This window comes from Momordica charantia (assembly GCF_013281855.1).
Source record: "Momordica charantia cultivar OHB3-1 chromosome 1 unlocalized genomic scaffold, Mcharantia_2.0 BLBB01000001.1, whole genome shotgun sequence".
Lineage (NCBI taxonomy): Eukaryota > Viridiplantae > Streptophyta > Magnoliopsida > Cucurbitales > Cucurbitaceae > Momordica > Momordica charantia.
Window position 1 is genome coordinate 22,592,027 of NW_028275157.1, and position 21,682 is coordinate 22,613,708.

Below are 21,682 nucleotides of genomic sequence, written 5' to 3' on the forward strand. Positions count from 1 at the left end.
CCTTTTGGTTTATTGTCAGTCCTATTTGTTTTGGAGGAAAGGGAATACTTTTCCACAGACAACCCATGAGGGAGGGAGAGAGGGAGGGAGCAGAACAAATTTTGACAGAATCTCACTTCATAAAAGGCAATATGGATCTCCCTGATGCAATATGTCCATGTGCAGACCAGGCTGATATTAACATAAGCTGTGCCCTAATAAAACCTACTGTTGCCTACAGTGGTCTGTATTAAACTTTAAAGGGAAAAAGAAAAACTAATTTTACGTCATCGATACAAAAAAAACTACCTATACGATTCAAATAAAATAACTATCTATAGACCCCAGCAACGGAGATTCCTGTGAAATACAGCGAATGGTCGAGATTGGATGCCTAAGATTAACAGCGAGTGGCACTATCTGGAGTGTTTCACGTTAGGATTGGCGTTGTTGCATATCAAATACTGCCTGCAAACTCCGGGTATTGACTAACTTGCGGGCCTCACCAAAGCAAAGCAGGCATCAGCCTTCACCGACATAAGCAACTCTATCACAATCACCTCATTTGGGCGGTTGATCTTTAGCCCTGATTCGATAAAGCCTGCTTCATATGAAGAAAGATAAAAGCACAAGTCAATGGCAATTCATTAGAGACGAATTTTACACGCACTAAGAATTAACTTACCTGGCGACAAATTCCTCCCACCATACAATTGCTTTGCTAAAGGATTTGCAGCCCAATAGTTAACAGCAACCCGACTAGTTGGTTGGAATCCTACTATCTTTCCATCAGTCGACAAGACCACCTAAGTTTTTAACAAGCAGGTGAGCAATAAATAATATATAAACGAAAGGTACCATAAGCATTAGATAATCAATTTACTAAAGTGTGAGAGCTTTTGATTTCAAGCGTGTCTTCAGCAGAGTCTTCAGATTGCAACCAAGGTTCTATTTAATACAGAAGAACCTTTTTTAAGCAGGTGAAGGTTAGTCTTAAAGAGTTTTGGAACATCTTCAAACCAGACATTATGGAGTCATTTTAGTATCTTTTCCAAAGCTCCATTAACTTGACAAATGGAGTTTTTTCAAGTAATTGCGGATGTTCTTGTTGAAAGGATTAAAAAGTTGATCGCTTCAAAGGTTTCCATAAATAAAATGGCATTGATAGGAGGGAGACAAATAAGGGATCAAGTTGAGATAGATAACGAGGTAGTTGAGGAAAGGATGAGAGAAAAATGGCAAGAATTTCAAATTAGATCCGGAGAAAGCTTAAGCCTTGGTATACTGGAAATTCCTTCTATCAGTTAGGAAGAGAGAGTTTTGATTCCAAGTGCCTAAACTGGATTTGGAGCTGCATTTTGATTTTAGGCACAATATTGTATCTTTCTTAACGGAAAACCTATATTTATAATTCATACCTCAGGAATCAGAAGGGGTTTAAGACAAGAGATGCGCTTTTCACTCCTTGTTTATCTTAGTGAGAGACATTCCTGCTTCTTTTGCTGTCACAACTTTACAGGAGATTTCAGTTCTTGCCTGGGAAGAGGAAACCAAGTCCTGGAAAATATTGACTTGAAGGAGTTTGAAAGGTGTTAGACCTACAGTACTGAAAGTTTACTTGTGAAAGAAAGGAGAATGTTTCAGCCTGAAAACTTCTGCGAGCAATTTTAGTTAGTTACTTTATGTTTGAATGTTTTAAGGAGGCAGTTACAACTTCTTGGTTAATTATGTTCTGCTTTACTGCTTTGCTTATATACAAAGTATTCCTTGTGCCCAGGTATGATGTTGCTTTTTGCGAAGTCTACAATGGCAAGGGAGAGATAGATAACCCTCTCAAACTAGTCATTGGAACGATAGGTCATATATTCTTGTATTTTCCTCTTGGAAATTGTTAAGTAAATACAGGATAACAATCAGAATGAAGTGGAACTTAGTGACTTTGGCTGTCTATTGGAGTTGCTGAATGGATTCAGCCCTAAAACAGAAGATAAAAGCAGGTGAACACTTGAATTGATGGGTGAATTCTCTGTGAAGTCCCTGTTTTTAAGGATCGTCCCAAAGATCAGTTCTATTTCTTTGGAAAGTTAGAAGAATTAAAAAGTGAAACTTTTCTGTTAATTGGTTCGCATTGAAGGGCATAAAAATACAGCTGATAGGCTACAAAGATGATGTCAATTTATGATTCTGCCGCCCAGTCAGCGCCTGCTGTGTAGAATGAAGTGTTGGTAGTTCCTTCCCCTGTTTTCAAGAATCATAGATGCCAAATCTAAGTTACCCAAAGCCCAACAACAACAACAACAACCAGTACAATGAAGGTCAAGGAAACTTTATCAGCATGCTTCAGTCTCACTACTTGCACTGAGCAAACAAATTCATCGCACACTTTCTAACATATGGTGAAACAACGCAAACAATTATGCAACAAGTTTACTGCCTAAAATGTCCCCATTTCAGAGGCTGCGAAGCAAAAGCAACATAAAAATTTTAAATCACCTGATAGCTGGCTATATCCTGTGCAGTAGCTCTAACTCCATCAATACTGCCTTGGTCTATCGTACTAGATGGAGCAGCACTATCAGATTTGACCACCGTCAAGTAATCAGGAGCTTCCCCAATCCATGCACCAACCCCTTTTTCTGTGTGTATATCACCACGCCAACCAAAGGCATCTTTTATAGTTCTTACAATTGAGATGCAGTATTTTTCCAACTATCAACAAGAGATTCACATATTAAATAATGGATCAAGAGACAAAATATAAATTAAAGAGGGGAATGATTCTTAGATTTGGGAAGAGAACCTCCCCCCACAGAAACAAACAAAAAAAAAGGAAAAGAAACTATCAACATACACGAACTTTATTGAGAATGGAAAAGTATCTGACAATTAATTTTGACAAAATCCACACATTATAAAACTAAGCTCAATGAAATGAGCCAGAAGATCAGTAGATAACGTAACAGTTTAGTGAATACCTTTTCAGCTTCTACAACCTGATCTTTCACAGAGTCAACTCCATAGAGTGATGTAACGGGCTGTTCTACATTATACCTTCTAGATACATGCAACCGAGGCAGAAGAAGTTGACCAACAACACTAATAAGGACAAGAAAAATTCCACCAGCTAAAGTCTTGGATAGCCATCCCCAGGAGGAATAGTTTCTCTGAAATATGTTGGCATATATTTCAATAGTAAACAATTTTTCCTTTTTCTAAAAGAAACAAAAAATGAAACCAATGTATCCTGATCAACTTTCACCTATGTACATCCGAGCAGATACCTTTTTGCTCGACAAGTTAGCAGAATGCACAGTTGCACCACATTGCAATTGTTTATTGGGCAGAGAATATACATCTTCATAGAATACATCTAATATGTTCGCCAACCCTACCTGCATTATGATTGGTCAGATAGTAATAGAATAAAAAGCATGGAAGCAGTGTCTACATCTGACATGTCAAACGTATCTTGAACTACTAGACTTTTTAATCTTGGACTAGCTGTGGAAACGTGGAGGACATGTAACACATGGAATAATACTTGTATCAAGGAACTGAGATATACAGGGATAAATGCACAAAAACCTATAGAAACTAAAAGAAATAAAAAAAAAAATTCATACTTGATAAAATTTGATGAAGTGGCTTCAGAAGTGGTCAAAATTCAAAAATATTATATTTATGGAGAGATATACTTTAATGTTCAATTTTTCTTGAAACTGAATAGATGTGAATACAAGCTTGTGTCTTTAATTATTTAGACCATGTAAATCATTATATCAATCTTGTTAATATGAAAAAGTATATAAAGATAATATTTTGTTGTCCTTGCAAAATGGAGTATCGTTGTGCTGATATTTTGTATGTGTTTATGCTTCTAAGGTTATTGATAAACCTTGATTCCATCAAAACTAATAAGATTCAGTTTTGATACCTATGTAAAGAAATGGAAGTGTCTAACCCATGTTTACAATTATTACTGCCCCGGGCTAAAGGTGCACCTCCAAGAGGGGATGCCATCACATGCATGACCATTCTATTCTTTAACTATGCTAAAGAGTGAAACTACCATCAATTGACACATAAAGATATACAGAAGGGGAGCTGCTGATAAGGAAAGATTAAAATACCATTTGGGAGTGGGTCAAAAGGACTTCCCACCTATTCTCAACAGATTTTCTCCAGCCTCCAAATTTTAAATCTTTGTACTGATGAGCATCAATTTGTAGCTTGTAAGAGGGTACATACTCACTTGCCCATGCACTGAATTCAGCCCCGCCAATTTTTTCTAGTTCAGTGAGATCAGAAGGCATCCACCAATAGTTCATCGATTTGGAACTCCTATGTTTCCAGCTTTCCTTATTTGAATTGAACTTTTGTAATAGACTCTTGGCATCAGCTACCACGTTGTCAAATAACTTGTAGATAATAACTGAGGATTCCTTTGATGCAACAATCGTGGACTTCCGAAACCAATCGAAAAAACTAGTTGAAGTTCCACTTGATACATCATTGACAAATTTTCTTTCGGTATTTTGAAGAGCACACATGCAAACAGCCTCTGCAAGTACAGAGATGACTCGTTCATCTGATGAACTGAGAGTGAAAGATATTGGGACCTGCTGATATGAAATGCATAAGAGAACTGAACCCATCAGTATCATGTGAAACCTGCAGCATAGACATACTAATGTGATATTTCAATATTTCGAACAAATATAAAATCAAGTCACATAAATAAAGGAAAATAAGGTGAAATGACAAACCTCTCTCAGATTTTCAAGATCTTCCATATTCCTTTCAGATCCAGGTTTAAAAATAACTAGTTCAAAGTTCCAAAGCTGCTGCAATACTACTTGTCTAAATGTCATAGCGAGTATATTTTTGGATGTAGTGCTCAAATGAATATCTTGAGCGAGAGACTTTTTGAGCTTCCTAGCCTTTTCCTTGACTTCTCTGGCAGGGAGAAACTGTTAACACAATTAACTTTGGAACAACTACGACTGGGTAACTAATTTTTATCTAACAAATATACAATATGAGAGAGAGGGGACCGTATGAAAGTTAACAGTAATGATGCTGTGTTTTACATAGGACTTGCAGTAGTCCCGACTTCATACACCACCTAATACTCGAAATGAAAATATTAGTCATGGAGTTATTAAATATATCAAAGAATCAGAGATGGAGAACTATATCATATCAATCACGTAAAATTTAACTGTCCCGATAGGGAAATCAAAATCAATCATACATATATATAAATGCAAGTAAAAATGACAGCTCCTAATACTAACGTGCCAGGTACAATATTTCGGGTCTATGCACTCGTGCCCGGACTCGAATTCATTCAAAAAAAAAAAAGGAAATTGAAGAGGTGGCAATGAATATTCAAGTCAAGATTCATGGCACTTGGTCTAGAATGCGAAGTAAAAAATGACACCAAATTACGCAGCCAGGTTAACCATGAACTAACCAGCCGAGTCGATACCGTGCTATGCTCGTCAGAAGTTCCCGGAAATACTGTCTCCACAACCATTGCAGACATTCCAGAATCAAGGTGCTCGGAGGCGGCTTCACCGCCATCAGCCGCAGCCGCCGTAACAGACTGTCGGAAATCGACGCCTCCGACCAGAGTAAGCCGAGACAAGTCATTCTCGTACGTCCGAACGCAAGGAAGAATCTTCTCATCTGACTCCAGCACAGCTTGAATGACCTCTTCCTCTGTCGTCGGGATTTGCCTCCCAACGGAGCAAGAGATGGTAGAAAAGCAATGCCTTGAGTTTTTCAGCACAATTTTTGAAGTATAAATTGAGGGTATGACAAATTGCTGGTGAGCTCGTAGGGCACGGGGAGGAGAGTACTGGATAAAATACGGACTCAACGCCATTGACAAGATGACCTTAAACCTCCTACTCCAAGCGAGTGCTAGGGTTTTCACTTTACAGCGGTGAGCATGGCATCTCGTCCGTGGCCGGAAAAGCGATTTCCAGATTTTCTTCCCTCCCTTTTTTGGGGATTATTTTCCATATATACCCTCCCAAATTACTGTAATAATTTTGGTTAATTGTTTATTTATTTATTTAATTTGAATGGAAATATAATCCTCCAACTTTCTGTCATGATATTTCTACCTTTCATATCATTCTTGCACCATCGAAAATCCCATACGCTTCTTGTAAACAAATATATACAATACTCCCTGTAATATAATATATATATATATATATATATATAAAATTACGTGTAAACCTGGTGAATAAATTTCCAAAGGCTATATATTTTCATCCGTTAAAGGACAAACATGGTATTTCAATAGAGAGAGAGAAAAGAGGACAAATATTCAGAGGGATGGAGGAAAAAATAAAGGGCAAAATAGAAATATACTGACAGAAAATGATTCATGCCCATCTTTTTTGTTTCTGTTCTACTTATTTACTTCAACCAACTGTGATTTTTCAAATATGAAGCAATAGTTATATGGTTAAAATCTTCGACTTTTAGAATGTTAAGTCTATCTTAATTTTGAATGGATTTCTAAAAATTAATTAGTAGTGTCATATCAAGTAATTTAGAATTGTTTTTATAATGGTCCATTTTGAATATAGTATGGATGTAAATAAATTTTCTCTTTCTTATTTCAAAATATGAAAATTCAATTGAAATGGAGGCATCTTAATTATACTTTTTTTTCTCTAATACAACATATGTGGTGGAGATCGAATTCAAAATCTCTTAATTTGATATATATGTCAATTATCATTACTTTATTCTCGTTTTAGCAATAACTACATTTTTATAAATTATGTTAAAAAATAGTTGGGAAACAAATTTTAATATATTTATCTTTCATATTACCATTTCAAACCTATTTATAGCTATGATACAGTATATTTTATTTATTTTATTGCTTTCATTAAAAAAACAAACAATCTTAGTGATATAAAATTAAAATCAACCACATTACTTAGACATATTATTGAAATCCTAATGAATAAAAAATATTATTGAAATCCTAATGAAGTTTAAAATAATTTAAAAAAAATTAAAAACATACATATTAATTCAGACAATTAAAAAAATTAAATAACCTAATATATTTTTTTATGAAAACAAATTAAATTTTATGTGTATTTATTAAGTTCAACATCGCGTGGAAGTAAGAGTTGAAACCTCAATATTTTTATAAAAAGTTTATACCTTAATTAGTCTAAGCATGTTCTGTAGTATTGAATTAAGATTTAAAAATAACTTTTAAACAAAACAAAACATAAAGTTTCAATTATTGATTAATTTGGGTGGCGGTTCGGGTAGGGTTTCGGGAATCCGGTTGGCGAGAAATGTAAACGAACGAGACGGGAAGAACAAATAAGCAAACGCAACTATAAATTCTCCTCTCGGGGGAAAGGCGGATGAGGGAACAGCTTCGACGAATAAACAAAGAAAGAGAGAGGGATTCTACGTCGAATCTGCTTCTGCTTCTTTGTCCAATTTCTACTTTCAAGCTTCTGGTTTGCGTCGACGATGGGAAGAGGAAAGTTCAAGAGCAAGCCGACCGGTCGGCGCCAATTCTCTACCCCTGAAGACATGCGTAAGCAATAATCCAACCTCTTCTTTCACGTTCACTTTATTATTGGAAAAAACCCAAGATTGCGAGACCTTTTCTTTCAGTGTTAGCGCCTTCCTGAGGCCCTAATGTTTTGATTCTTTATAATTTAGTCGAGAAATTCGTTTTGAACGAGTTGTTTTTGTGGGGTATAAGCTGGTGCTGGACATAGAGAGTCAAGTATTTGGAACGGTGCTAGATATATAAGTGATTTAAGCTGTCTTGTATGTTACTCAGTTATTCTTGATCACTTCTTGTGACTACGAGGAGGTGGTTGGTGGTGAGATCTAGGCTTAGTTGATTGCGGAAATTGTTTTACTTTTTATTATGGAGTCCGGAAATTTTATAATCTAAATGAAGGGTCTTGGTTATTACACAACTTACTACTACTGCAGAGTTGAAAGCGTTTTATTTTTGGATTGCTTCTTAAAACCTGTCAAAGATGGGAGGGAGGGATGGTGTCGAGGAATCAACTCTCAAAAGCAAAACCCAAATTTTGTTTTACAATCAGTTCTTTAGATTTTCCTTTAAGACAACTGCCACCAAAACTAAACATTTTTCATAGCTGAGAAAGTTTAATACGACCGAAATTTGCATTGCTAACTACAGTTTCTTAATTTATTGTAGTTGCCGGAACTTCCACTCGTCCACGCACTTTTAGACAGGTACTCTCTCAAGCTCTCTATCATAGACACACAAACACGGAGATCCCACTTCCCTTCACGTCTGCCAACATAATCTACCAAAGATGCTATTAAGCCAATATTTGACCTGTCGTATGTCCTACGATGTGGCAGTTGTTTTTTTGTCTATTGATGTGTTGCAACTTTTTCTTCAGTAGCTGCATCCTCAACTGCATGATATTCTTCTTTCAATTGACTTCTTTTTGTGCACATTAGTTATTTAGTTTAGTATTATAGGTAGAAGCTGAACACGAGGAGGAAGAATCTGAGGAAGGATCTGATCAAGAATCTGGAAATGAATCTGATGAACAGGGAGATAAACCTAGAGTTCGTACTCAATCACCAATTATTTATCAAGAAGTCTAATTTTCTACATCTTTTGTTGTTTTATGTAGCGAGACTGAATCAATACTTGTATTTTATTGTCAAATTCTGCCAGAGAAAAGGCACTCAAGGTATTATTGAGATTGAAAATCCTAACTTGGTAAAGGCAAAAACCTTGAAAGCCAGAGACGTTGATGTAAGTTTCATCCTTACATATGATCTTGCAATTTGAATATTGTTTACAGTAGAGGTGTAATTTCACTTCATTTTGCAGATTGGAAAAACAACTGAACTTTCAAGGCGTGAAAGGTTGTTACAAGCTCTACTTTCTTTGTTTTAAGGAATATTTTACATAAGTTTATTTGATTCTTATTTTGGAAATAAATCTGGTTGAAAGCTATTTTGGGCTTATGGCAATGTACAGAGTTGGGTGTGGACAAAACTTATAATGTTTTGTTTATTTATTTCCAGAGAGGAGATAGAGAAACAAAAGGCTCATGAACGATACATGAGGCTTCAAGAACAAGGGAAAACAGAACAAGCTAGGAAGGATTTAGGTAATACTTTGTCAATGATCACCTGCCTGGTTTAAATATGCGTTCTATGTTCTCTGAAGACGGAATCCTTTTTATTTTCAACTCATCCAAGATTGGTATGTGCATTTTCTTTTTACCCTCTGGCCTCTCCCCAAGTTAAAATGGAAAAAAACATATAGAAATGCTCAAAATTATTGCATGCAGCTGCATTTGCATTATGTACTACTTATTCAGCGTCATTCATACTATAAGTATAGAACTCAAGGACAAAGTTGTAAAACCTATAGAATAGATCCTGTTCAAGGAAGGTATTCAGTGTCATTCATGTTTACAAATGTATAAATTTGGTTCAAATGCACTTTGATAAAATATCATGGGGGAGCCAATGCTAATTCCTTTAGCAACTATTATCTGTGGACGTCTGGTAACTACTGAATGTTGTGAACAAAATTTGAAGGCAGGATTATCATCCACTGTCTGATATTGAAATTTGATTTTACTGTGTGCTATGCAGAACGTTTGACTCTTATTCGTCAACAAAGGGCAGAAGCTGCTAAAAAAAGAGAGGAAGAAAAGGCCGGTAATATATACGACAGAGCACTATTGTTTTGACAGTAATATTTCACCATAAGATTGACATATCGAAACTGAAACTCATTCTCTTCTCTTTCTCCCTCACTTCCAGCCAAAGAACAGAAGAAAGCAGAAGCTCGCAAATGAGCTCCAAGGACTCGCCAAGCTCTTTTCCCTGGGACGAACAATATGTACTCTCTCTACAATTTTACTTTCTAGTTTGCCTAGACAAATATTGTTGTTTTACGTCTGTGACCAGGCAACCAAGTAACTCTCTTATTTGGCACAGAAGTGACCATAGTATTATGTTGTTTTACATTTATGCAATATACTTCTGATATCTTCTTCAGTATAAGAGGTTTCATTCAGTATTAGCATATGCGCTGGATTATGTGGGACTAGGTTAATGTTTTTATGGCGCTGGTCTGCATTAGTAGTAGCCTTTATTCTCTGTGCCTTTATACCTTATCAATTTAGAATATCTTTCTGTTTTCTTCTTTAAATATTGGCCCATAATACTGCTGGAATGATTTGCTTAGAAGTTAGAATCAACCTTGGATTTGGATGGCTGAAAATTGTCCACAAGGGAGAAAATCCTTCCTTATCCCTCAGCGTATGGTGATAAAGTGTTTATTCTACTTGCTTTTGGAGGGATATAAATTACTAGGCACTTTTTAATACCTCCTGCTTCTTCATGCAACTATGGAAAAAAAACCTCAGAGTAAATCATTGGAATGCAATCTACTATGTGGTGTTTATTTTGTGGAGGAAGGAACCATCTTTGTGAAAGGATGTTTAGGTGTTGGGTAATGTTTCCTCGTTTGACATGTTTCATATGCAATTTGAATTTTGTTTATTGTTTTCATATTCGTTGACAGATTTGTTTTTTGATTCATTAATTCAAATAGCGAAAATTCTTAAAACAACATTTTTATGATTTTAGTATCGAAATTTAAAATTTTAAAATGTAGAATTACATTAAAAAAAAGATAATTTTTTTTATAGGTATACTATTTTCATTAATAAACTCGTTTATTTTTGTTAAAACTAAAAAAAATTAAAGTATAATATATTATTTTAAAATTTATTATCACTTTTTTTTATTAAATTATAATTAATTTTCATATATACTTTTTCATTTTTAAATTTTAGAAAATAAGAAATAAAAAATTTTATCCAATATGAAAAAGGAAATATATATATATATATTTATAAAGAAGAAATAAAAATGAAAAATAGAAGTTTTTTTTGTAATTAGAAACATTGTTCTAAATATCTATCAACAAACATTTTCATCTGTTCAGGAATGATTTGATATTTGACATTGACATGAGAGGAAAATCGATATTTCAATCATAATAAAAAAAAATTAACAAAATATGAAAAATATTAATAAAATATCACCAATATATATATAATATTAAATTAATTATTTTTAATTTATTTAAAAATAGAAAAAATTTTATTCGTTAATTGAAATATTTTTTATGATTTTTTAATTTTTATAACTTTTACAGAAATATCTATTGACATGTGACAATTTATCGATATTTTTATTGATATTCGTATGAAATTGAGATTTATCCGAATGATATTTTAAAAAGTGATTAGAAATAAAGAATGAGAATGCCCGTTTTCTTATTTCTTACAAGATAATAAAACAACATTTTTCCACGTCGTTTCCTCGTAAACTAAGCGTTCTTGTGCGGAGGCGGACCGACTTCGACGATTTTGTTGATGCTGAAAGAAGAAGATAGCTGAGGACTGAGAAGTGATTTTTTTCTTTTTTTCCTTCTCTTGAGCAAAATTACTGCTCAACACCATGACGGAATCCAATCCTTCTAGTGGACCCTCTCCTTCTCCCAAAATTCCGAATGAAATCAGTAGCGGCGGCCCGAAGGCCGAATTCACAGGCCAGAGGGTCCGGTATCCGAACCCACCGGAGATTCAGAATCCGGACCCTGCAACGCTTCGAGATCAATGGAGATTTGCCATTAAACAGTATAGCAAATGGTACTCACACGCTTGGGGAACTGCTATACTTGCTGGGATCTCCTTCTTCACGCTCGGTTGGATTATTAAGGGTTCCAATCCTCTGCCCTCGCGCCAAGAGGATTCCAATTCGCCTTCCTCCTCCGCTTCCACCGGTTCACAACAAGCTCGTCCTTGAGTTTTTGACTCTGGATTTAGGTGAGTGTTGTCTTTCATTTGTGTAAATGCCTTTATCGAATTATTGATGTTGGGGTTGTTTAAATCCTCTGTTTAACTTTAGGCGGGTTGATTATTACCATATGGGTCGGTTGTATTGATGTTATTTGATGGCTAAGTAGAATTTTGGAGCTTCTGAGTGAGAAGGGGTTCTCTCATATATGCTCTGAGTTCCTAGGAATGGTTTCTCTTGGTACCAAACATCACGCATCCTGACAAGTTTTTTAACAGTTCAATGTACTCTTGTGATGCCACTTAGAACGGGGTTTGATTGTGAAGGAGGTCTAATACTGAAGCGTGATTGGTATCAAATGGATGCTTTTCCACGAACTGAAATTTCTAGCTATGTAGCTTCCGTCGTTGTATTAGCAAAGTCTTCTCGAGTCGCAGCTGAAGCCAAGTTGTTCTATCGATTTTTTCTGATGGGATACTTTCAGTTTCATCTGTTAAATTTATGAGTATCACCCGAAGGAGCAGGCATCCTAGAAGTTAACATTCATAGAATTGTGAACCGTGCCAAATATTTTATCGGATTAATACAAATGAGATTTTTCAAAGAAAAAATCATGTCCTTTATATCTTATCCAACTAGTGTGTTTTGTGGAGAGAATTTTAGGAATCTGCCTGCTAATTCTCCGAGTGTCAGTTCTTTGATGTTTATGATTTGATTTTTTTTGACCTTTTGCCCCGTAATAACCTAACGAATTTCTTTTTCTCCAAATGTTGAATAACAAGAAGTTTAAGGAGGAAGAGGTCCCATTGGATCGGTGGTGTTCCCCCGTCTTTGGGAGGTTTGGTTAGAAAGAACCAAAAGAATTTTCAAAGTTATGGTGAAGTCTTCTAGATGGAGATGCTTGGGACTTTATATTTTTGTGGCTTCCTATAGGGATCTCTCTCAAATCCTTTTTGTAACTATCCTATCTCTTTGATCATAACTAGGTAGCCTTTTTTGTTAACACCATGGATTTTGTAAGCTTTGTTGTGCCTTTGTAATGTATACGTCACTTATCAAACGAAGTTTGTATCATGTGAAAAAATTGTAAAGCGAAACAATAGTCCTGTGATGGGTTTTTTATCAAGTCTTTGGGCAGTGCAAGTGATTTTAACTTATTTGGTGATCAATATTGGTTTTGTTTTTAGTGATGCCTTAAAATATATTCGTAAGAATATGCTGTCTGAGTCCCAGTACTAAAGGGTCAGCTGTGTTAATGAATTGATATATTGTGATTAATGGTAGCTTCACTTTAGTATGCAATTAGCAACTAATAGATGTTATTCATGTTCTGAAATTCATTGGCTGTGAGGAATGTTGCTGCTCTACTGTCATCTGATTTTGATATACATTCATTGATGTGCTTTTCTAGCATAATCAGTGCCTGAGGAATGTGGTCGTCTGAAAAATAAGCCTTCTTTGCTCACCACCGCATCAGTGGATGACCGTGCTTAGAGTTTGGGCTCTGTTAATCTTCAGAAAGCCTTGGTACTGGAAGTACTCATCATTTCTGCAAATATTGTGCGTCCTGATTTCGTTTTCCTTATATTTGCTTTTACCCTTTTGTAAAGTTAAACTTGCCAACACACAGTTGCATAGCAAATAAAAGTTTATGGTATACGGTTGGTTTTTTAATGTTTTCTTTTCATTAAGGAATGTGCAGAAAAAACATAGTAGCTTTTTGATTATTTTCGCCCCTTCCTTGGTCTGCAGATCAATAGTCAAACAAATGGCCCATAGGAGGAGATGCAACAATGTCCAAGCTATGACAACTCAACAGCAACAACTTGCTTCTCATTAAAGAATGTTCTACTCCCAAACCTATTAGCAATCTCAAGTTCATAGTAGACCATGTCATGCATGAACTGGATTCGTGATGACATAATAACCCAGTTTATGCCGTATCAATTTGACTTAATAGTATGAATTATGGAAATGCATGAATTTCCCATGCATTGACTCAATGTCACAGACCAAGGTGATGAAAATCTGCCTTGTTGACGAGAGGAATTACAATAGGAGGGCGTATTGGTGTGATTTTGGTGCTCTAGCAACCATCTGTCCTCATTTTCAAATACAATATTGCAGGTATTTTCGTAGATGAGTTCACACTTGACCCAACATCCAAAGCCGAGAATCAAATGGGTACTCTTCCAATGGAAGTGGAACGAGTCTAACTCATCATCACATCTATACATGTAGAACGTTGAAATCTCCATATTGAAAATGGGCCATTCGGAAGAAAGAGAAGCAAAGTCTGAGAGTAGGAAAATAAAACCTTTTCTGGCCAAGCAGGGTCCCAAATCTGAGCCTTAAGCCACGAGAATCTGTCATCGATGCGAAATGCTTCTCCCACTCCAATGGTGGACAAACAACACCACCTTGAGAGATTTTTGATGGACTGATTTGAATTTACAAAGAAGTATTCGTGATGGATGATTTGAGATGTGATAATGTATGAGACAGAAACAGTGCTCCACATGTGGCGTTTCTCAGTAATGTTGGACTGTTTAGCTGAGAAATCCAACTGCTATTACGAAAAATAGTTCTTTCCCACTTGTTAGATTGATAGGGGCAGGTTTCTATGATCGGAGGGAGAAATATGGGAGTTTGTAATAGATGTTATACACTACCTTGTTCAAAAAAGTTTGAAATTTTAGTTCGAATCTTGAGTTGGACAAAACATGATGACTACCAACACATTGCAGGAAGCTTTTCAATGGCTTAAGGTGGTGTGTGCTATGCCCTTATCTTACATCGTCACATTGGGTGTTGGTATAACTAGTCGACTCGAGATGGTCGAGTGACATTTAATGTGACTTCATCAAGTCTCTTGAACTTGTTCCTCGTGCTCGATCAAACAATTTTTACATCTCAAATGGGACAAATAACTTCTTTGCTTCACTTGAGATAAAGTTCTTAGTCTCACTTTGGAAGGGCTTAAATATGACACATTCAAATTCAATTCTCTATCGCTTTAGAGAGAGATATCAAGGTATATTTTATAGTATTTTAAAATATCTATTACGAGAATACGGAAAAGTTGAAGGACAAATAGTAGAAGAAATTTTGCATATAGGTATATCAAATTCTGTTTAGTGATTGTTATTTAATCAGATATGTAGATGATATAATAAATAAATATATATATGAAAGATAAATAAAAGGGGGAAATCAAGAAAGTTCTCCTATTAATTATATTATTAAGATATAATCTTACAGTTAATTTAAAGACCCCATCTCCCAAATGATTATGAGTTGGAATTCCAAATACGTTGATATAAACCACTTTCGTTAATCATATAAACCGTGTTTGTAAAGCTGTACGTGTGAAGTGGTTGTTCAACTCAATTGGTTAAGGGACTGGAAGACCACATCCATACCTTGACCTTCAAAGTTGAACAAAAAAGAAAAGAAAGGCAAAATGGAATAGGTGATGAGGAAGACGACAAAGCAAAAGTGGCAGATATTGGAAGAACAATCCAATCAACTCAACTGTTGGAGCTGCCAAATCCAAAATCCAAAAACCCTCAACCCATTGTATTTTATACACATATATAAAAGCTGCACATTATATTATTGTTGCCACTCATTACACCCTATGCGTGCCTATACTCCTACACCCATGCCTTCCCTTGGATCTGATTCTTGCGATCCCATTCAAACCTACTTTTTGTTTGTTTGTTTGTACTGAAACAAACCCAGAAAGTTACAGTTGATCATAAACGTAACTGTAGGTGTTAGGACTTAGGAGAGGGTATGGAAATTGTACGGGGCATAATGATGATGAAGACGAAGAAGAAATTAAAAAATTTGGATGGGTTCATTCCTAAAAGCAAAGAAAAGCAGAAGAGCAGTATGAGTATGTTTGGAGTGGAGGGGGAGAGGGAATTTGGGCAGAGGGGGAGGATTTGTCATTTGTGTGTTGTGTTATATCAAAATCAACTCAGTCAAAAATCCAATCCTACTGTTGGAACCAGTGTGCACGTAACAAATCACTCTCTGCCTCTGCCTCTGCCTCTGCTTGTGCATAATATTTTTTTTTTGCCTTCTAAATCTTCAAATCTAACTTTTGTTCAAACATTAATTCCTTTCCCTTTCAACACACCATTCCTCCTCCCAATATACTTCTCTCTCTTCATTTGTCTGTCTTACCTAAGACCATAAACCCTATATCCCTATTATATTCCTTTATATATTTCTTCGCCTTCTCTCTCCATCTTCCAATCATGTCTTCGATTGAATCGTCGACTTTTTGATTGATCATATATATATATATTTTAACCAATTGAAAGTATATGGTATCGTATAAATATATGATGTATGATTTGAAATTTACATTTCGTTATTAAGTGAGAAAATTAAGTTCATAATAAATATTGTGATGATGAGAATTTTGACAAATTTCTTGTACTAAACAAAAACTGGCATACAGTAATTATGTACTTTTTCAGAAATGCCAATTAATAATTAAAGGTAGCCTCCACAGTTATGTAATTATGCTATATTCTAATTTATTTTTATTTAAAAAAAAAAGGTAAAGAAAAACCTTGTGATAGGTGAGAAAGATCAAGTTTTTAGGTCTCTTTTATACCTTGGTTTTAGGTAAAAGTAATACATCATAAGATGGTTTTTTGTTAGTACATTTACAAAAATATAAATGTAAGCAAATTTAGTCCAAATAACAAGGGTGGGATCAATATATATATATATATGAAATGTTCATTGCTCTAAAGGTTTACATGTTTAAACTAATCTAAGCATAGTTCAACTAGTTATAGTATGTATCATCTACTACAATATCGTAGGTTCAAATCTACATCTACATATGTTGTTGAACAAAAAAAATAAAAAGTTTATATGTTTATAATGTATTAAGTAGACATATAGCCAATTCGAGGAGTATATATCCAAGTGGATAAAAAGAACCTACTACTATCCTAAAAGTTAATGATTCGATCGATATCCCTCCTAACAATTATTTTTCTAATTTTTTGGAATCAATATCATGTGTCTTATGTTGTAGATACCTATAACCGAGACTCGTTGTCTGTGATAAGCACAGAACTTTGCCACTACGTCATCACTAGGGAACATCAATCTTCGACCTCTAAAACAAAAGTAAGATATCTTAACCGCTAAGTTAAGCTCATATTCACAAACTAAGAAATATTTAGTAAATTGGAGTTCTCACTCCTTGTTTTTGTTATTCTTTTTTATTGGTTTGCTTGAGCTCAATAGTTCAGTTTCTCTATAAGAGAAATGCAGGTCAATTATATTATACAAAAGCATTACACCGAATTCTTAAAAAAAAAAATCAACAAAAGGGTTATTTGCTAGAGCAACTTGAAATCAAATTAATTACAAGAATGGGTAAAGTTGTCATAAAGCAAACACATCGAACGGATTAAATGAGTAAAGGAATCATTAAAGTTTATTGGTATCAGTAATGAAATTCATTTTGAAATGATCACCAAATGACAATATGAGTAATAATAAGCGAGAAATTTTCAAAACAAATAAAAGTTTATGAATTTGATAATAAAAGAAAAAAAAATAAGTATCATTAATTACAGCAGTTACTTGCGTAAAATACTGGTTAAAGGTGGTAAAAGCAAAAAGTAACCGAAGTATAATATAGGCACAGCTAATTCATTGAACTGAAATTAGGTTTTAGAGTAGTTTAGGGTTTCATTTCTCAAATGAAACTGCAAAAGCCAAAGAAAAAGAGTCCCAAAAATCTGGCAGACTTTAAGACATAAAATGATATCACCTAATTTGGCCATAAACGTCACTCTTTAACCAAGAATCGCCATGCAAACATTTAAAAAGAAAATCCATTTCTTAAAGAAGATACAAATTACATTGCCTCACATACTTAAACCCTAAAGCTAAATTATCAGAGAAAGAGAGGCACACAGCAAAATAGCTACATGATGATAATAATAATAATAATAAAATCATTATTATTATTATTATTATTATTATTATTATTCCTATTACTTCTTCCTCATAATTCCAGTGCTTTCCTTCTATATCTGCCAATAAAAATTAAAAAAAAAAAAGTTAGAAAAACGAAAGTTTGAAATTTAAAAATGGTAATTGAAAATAAGATGATATATATATTATTTAATTTAACCAGATAATAGGAAGCGCCATGTTGGAGAGAATGGAGAGTGAGGCCCCACTCGTTGGTCAGAACGGGTTGACCAGTGGAGTGAATCAGAACGGCTTCATCACCAAAAGCCTCGCGCACATTCAACGGCCCAGAACCCACCTCGAACGCCACCCCGTTGATGAACACCGTTGATTTCGCCACGCAGCTTTGACCTACTCCGCACACCTCACCTATTCCTGCACCTGCACGCATACGATTATTCCTCCCCATTCATGCACACGTCCAACAATAACCTAAATCTCCACCTTTTCAAACTTTTACTTACAATGATTCTATTCCTTAAAGAAAAAATATATATAGCTTTCTTAAAGAGAAGGTTTTGACTCGGCTCAATTGATCAAAAGTATCACTTCGCTGATGATTCGAATATCTGATTATTTTTTAAGAAAACTATATTAGGCAAGTAGTGAAGGTTTTGACCTAAAAGCTAGTAAATCTAAACCTAACATAATGGTTAAAACAGGTGTAGATTGAAATTGGGTTTAAATGGATTTAAATTTTGCTACCTGGAATTGAATTGGTGGGTGATGGAAGAGAGAGGGAGGTGGAAATAGTGGTTTGGGGAAGAGAGGGAGTGAAAGAATTGATGAACTGAGGCTGTAACTTCACCATAATCTTCTCCTGATCCAAATATTTCTTGGAGGGCTCAGAAGGGCTCATGATCTCACTCAGCAGCAGGCTAGTACACGGTCCCACCCCATGTTCTGGAACGTTATTCTGCACCACACTGCACAGCTCCGAGAAGCAAAGCCCTTGCCCTCCATGGGACGCCGGGAAGAGAAACGGCTCCCGCAGGACCTCGCTGGTGGGTTGTTGAAGGTAGTTCTCGGTGGCTGAATTGGAGACGAACGCTTTGGTGGGTGCTGATTTGGGAGAAGATTTGTCGGATGAGGAAGACGAAGAACACGTAGCGGTTGCGGTGGCGGTGGCGGTGGCGGTGGCGGTAGCGGTGAGAGGAGTGGTTTGGGTTTGGGAATGGGAATGGGTGTTGTTGTTATTGGATTTGGAGTTTTGGATGTGCCGGAGTTTGTTTTTGCTTCTGGATTTTCTGTTTTGGAACCAATAAAAAACATTGGCGTCACCAACTTGGCCATATTCCTGCAATTGAGCTCTAATTTTCCTAATTTCATCTCTCGGAGGATTCACCATCCCGGAATTGAAAATCCCTTCAAGAATCCGGATTTGTTCCGGCTTTGGATTCCATCTCGGCTTCGGCTCCGGACTTCTCTCTTCACACCCACCAACTGAAACCAAAAAACAAAACAAAAAAAGGAATTATTCCCTAACTAACAACAAAAAAAAAAAGAGAACAAGGGAGGGGAAATTGAAGAACCTGTAGTGTAAGGGGCAGATCTGAGGCAGGAATTGGTGGAGGAAGAAAGATTAGGGTTGATGTCATGCTGCCATTGGTGGTGAGAATTGCAGGGCTTGGACTTGAACATACTAGGCCAGTGTCTGTTAGACGAAGCCATGAAATGATAATAAAAGGAATCACACAAACACAAAGAGAAGAAAGAAAAGCAAAATTGCCTTTTTGGTTGCCTATGAATTTTGACTCTCAACTCTCACAACACCCTCTTCAAGCCAAAACGCAGCATCATCACCACTTTATAGCCTCTTCAACTACCCCGAGGAGTTTTATTTTTTTAATTTAAAAAAAAAATAAAGAGAGAGAGTCCCATCTCCCTAACACAACATTTAATTTGAGTACATCAGAGATGAAAGATATAATTTTTTTTGAATCCCACAACAGGAATCGCCTGTGTGAGTTCTTTGACAAAAAAAAAAAAGTTATAAAGTAAGATAAAGGAGGAAGTGAAGAAGGGTGATCTTTAATTCTTCTTTTTTTACACAGTTTTAAAATTATATTAAAACTGAAAGGGAAAAAAAACGCTTTTGGGGGACTCAGTAGTCGCGAGAAAAAAAAAAGTACAAGAAAGTTCCTCAGGATAAGAAGCAAATCGAAGATGGAAAGGAAAGCATGCTGGGTGCTAAATTAGAATCTTTCTCAGAGGGTACCACAGAACTCAGCTTTTGCGAAGTGGGTTTTAATTCTCATCTCCAAAGTTTTTTTCTTTTCTAATTTTATAGACAGATTAAGTTTGGGAATTTCTAGGGTTTGCATTTGAGGATATTAAATGGGGAGAGGGTGTGAAGAGGAAGAAAATAAGTAATGGGATTATTCTAATACGAAAGGTTGTTGCAAAACATAAATAAGGGGTGAGAACTAGAGAAGGGTTTTTTTTTTTCAAAGTCAATTTGAAGGTTTTTTGATTGGAAAACGGTGGTGGGGGTGGGGGGATAGTAATTGCAAGCTTTAGTTATATTGGGCAAAATAAGGTGAGTTTTGGATTGACTCGAGGGATTAATATTTATTGTTCCTTTTTTTATCTCTTTTAATTACTCTTCACATAAATAATAGTTACCTTTTTAAGAAAAACAAAAAAGAGAAAAAAACCAAACCCATTTCTCTAGGCCATTTCAAATTTTCAAACATACCAACACAAACTAATGTATATATATTTACCATTTTTACTCTCATAACACATTTTCTTTTGCATTCATTCAATATCCCTCCTTTGAAAAATATAAAGATCGAGTCTTTAACATAAAAAGCATGTTTTTATTTTGATGTAAATTTATAATTAATCCCTCATTCAAATTGATATAAATTTCTAATAGACTTGAATTTTGACTTGAACTTAAATATGGGCATGTACTAGAGCAAGAAATGCATTCGAGTGAAATTAAAATTGGAATAATAATAATAAGTGGGTTGTTGTATAATTTTGGTAGCATTGTATATAAGTATTAGATATAGTTTTTGGTTGCATAGGATAGGATCTGATGTGAGTAGAGTAGTGAAATCGTACCATTAAGTGAAAGTGAAAGAGAGTTTTCACAGCCAAAAGCTTGCACGCAACACACACAGTGGGCGTGGCAGTTTGCAGAGACAAGAAATAGAGAGAAACAAAGAAAGAAAACGCAAGCTCATGGGTTATGGGTTAAGGATGGTCATTTAATTTAGTTAAATTTCTGATCTGTATTCTGTACTCCCTACTTCCAAATACAATAATATTCGACACATATAATTACCAACACATATTTGTGCGTATAATAATATAATGGGGTGACGTGGTAAGACAGAGAGAAGTTTAGAGAGAAGAAAAGGGAAAAAAAAAAGTCAGAGATGGGGAGCGTGTGAAAACAAAAACAAAGTTTCGCTTTTGTGGGGGAAGATGATGAGATTGAGAGATTATTATTATGGAGTGTGGTGTCTCCAAACCCTAATTTCCACATGTGTGTGTGTTTGTGGGGTTGAGAAATAAACCAAAAATTCAAAAAGTGTGTTTCTGGGTTTTCAACTCCCCATGCAAAGAGATTGAAATCAAGTTGGTGTCGGTTCAATTCCGACATGCAAACCTCATCCGTCGGATGGGAGTCATCTAGAATTACAAGTTTAGTCCAATTGTATATCTTTGGTCTTTATAATTTAAATTTTTAAGAATAGATGAGCATTTATCTCTTTTTTTCTATCTTCTTGTTGAGTTTGTAACGTGAATACAAACAAAATCACACATATTGGTTAGGGAAGAGCATGGT

The 21,682-nt window shown here is 35.3% G+C and overlaps 4 protein-coding genes across 10 annotated transcripts; 2 read left to right on the top strand and 2 right to left on the bottom strand.

The window, feature by feature from the left end:
- Nucleotides 1-99: 99 nt before the first annotated feature.
- On the bottom strand, nt 100-6,004 carry LOC111012401 (deneddylase). Of its 3 annotated transcripts, none has more exons than XM_022286546.2 (8): nt 5,456-5,999; nt 4,746-4,949; nt 4,110-4,598; nt 3,261-3,371; nt 2,955-3,143; nt 2,473-2,688; nt 665-785; nt 100-580 (listed from the first exon to the last, which is right to left on the bottom strand). In XM_022286546.2, exons 1-8 carry the CDS (start codon nt 5,867-5,869, stop codon nt 468-470), a joined length of 1,857 nt encoding a protein of 618 aa, XP_022142238.1. In that variant the 5' UTR covers nt 5,870-5,999; the 3' UTR covers nt 100-467. The 3 variants fall into 3 exon arrangements, with proteins under 3 accessions (XP_022142238.1, XP_022142237.1, XP_087979016.1); XM_022286545.2 differs by having other exon boundaries at nt 4,110-4,601; XM_088122890.1 differs by lacking the exons at nt 100-580; nt 665-785 and adding an exon at nt 792-2,217 and having other exon boundaries at nt 4,110-4,601; nt 5,456-6,004.
- Nucleotides 6,005-7,311: 1,307 nt separating this feature from the next.
- On the top strand, nt 7,312-10,075 carry LOC111012358 (28 kDa heat/acid-stable phosphoprotein-like protein). The gene is made up of 8 exons (XM_022286484.2): nt 7,312-7,570; nt 8,213-8,250; nt 8,506-8,595; nt 8,708-8,788; nt 8,867-8,901; nt 9,064-9,149; nt 9,643-9,708; nt 9,814-10,075. Exons 1-8 carry the CDS (start codon nt 7,504-7,506, stop codon nt 9,846-9,848), a joined length of 498 nt encoding a protein of 165 aa, XP_022142176.1. The 5' UTR covers nt 7,312-7,503; the 3' UTR covers nt 9,849-10,075.
- Nucleotides 10,076-11,241: 1,166 nt separating this feature from the next.
- LOC111012359 (uncharacterized) lies at nt 11,242-13,938 on the top strand. Of its 5 annotated transcripts, none has more exons than XR_002601559.2 (3): nt 11,252-11,891; nt 13,274-13,422; nt 13,615-13,938. XR_002601559.2 is itself a non-coding variant. In XM_022286489.2 (2 exons), the coding sequence occupies exon 1, from the start codon at nt 11,524-11,526 to the stop codon at nt 11,869-11,871; it is 348 nt and encodes a 115-aa protein (XP_022142181.1). In that variant the 5' UTR covers nt 11,242-11,523; the 3' UTR covers nt 11,872-11,891; nt 12,645-13,015. The 5 variants fall into 5 exon arrangements, 3 of the variants coding, with proteins under 3 accessions (XP_022142181.1, XP_022142179.1, XP_022142180.1); XR_002601560.2 differs by having other exon boundaries at nt 13,274-13,389; XM_022286489.2 differs by lacking the exons at nt 13,274-13,422; nt 13,615-13,938 and adding an exon at nt 12,645-13,015 and having other exon boundaries at nt 11,242-11,891.
- A 3,786-nt stretch (nt 13,939-17,724) lies between these two features.
- On the bottom strand, nt 17,725-19,831 carry LOC111012437 (WUSCHEL-related homeobox 9-like). The gene is made up of 4 exons (XM_022286584.2): nt 19,413-19,831; nt 18,586-19,323; nt 18,041-18,261; nt 17,725-17,939 (listed from the first exon to the last, which is right to left on the bottom strand). Exons 1-4 carry the CDS (start codon nt 19,549-19,551, stop codon nt 17,934-17,936), a joined length of 1,104 nt encoding a protein of 367 aa, XP_022142276.1. The 5' UTR covers nt 19,552-19,831; the 3' UTR covers nt 17,725-17,933.
- Nucleotides 19,832-21,682: the final 1,851 nt, after the last annotated feature.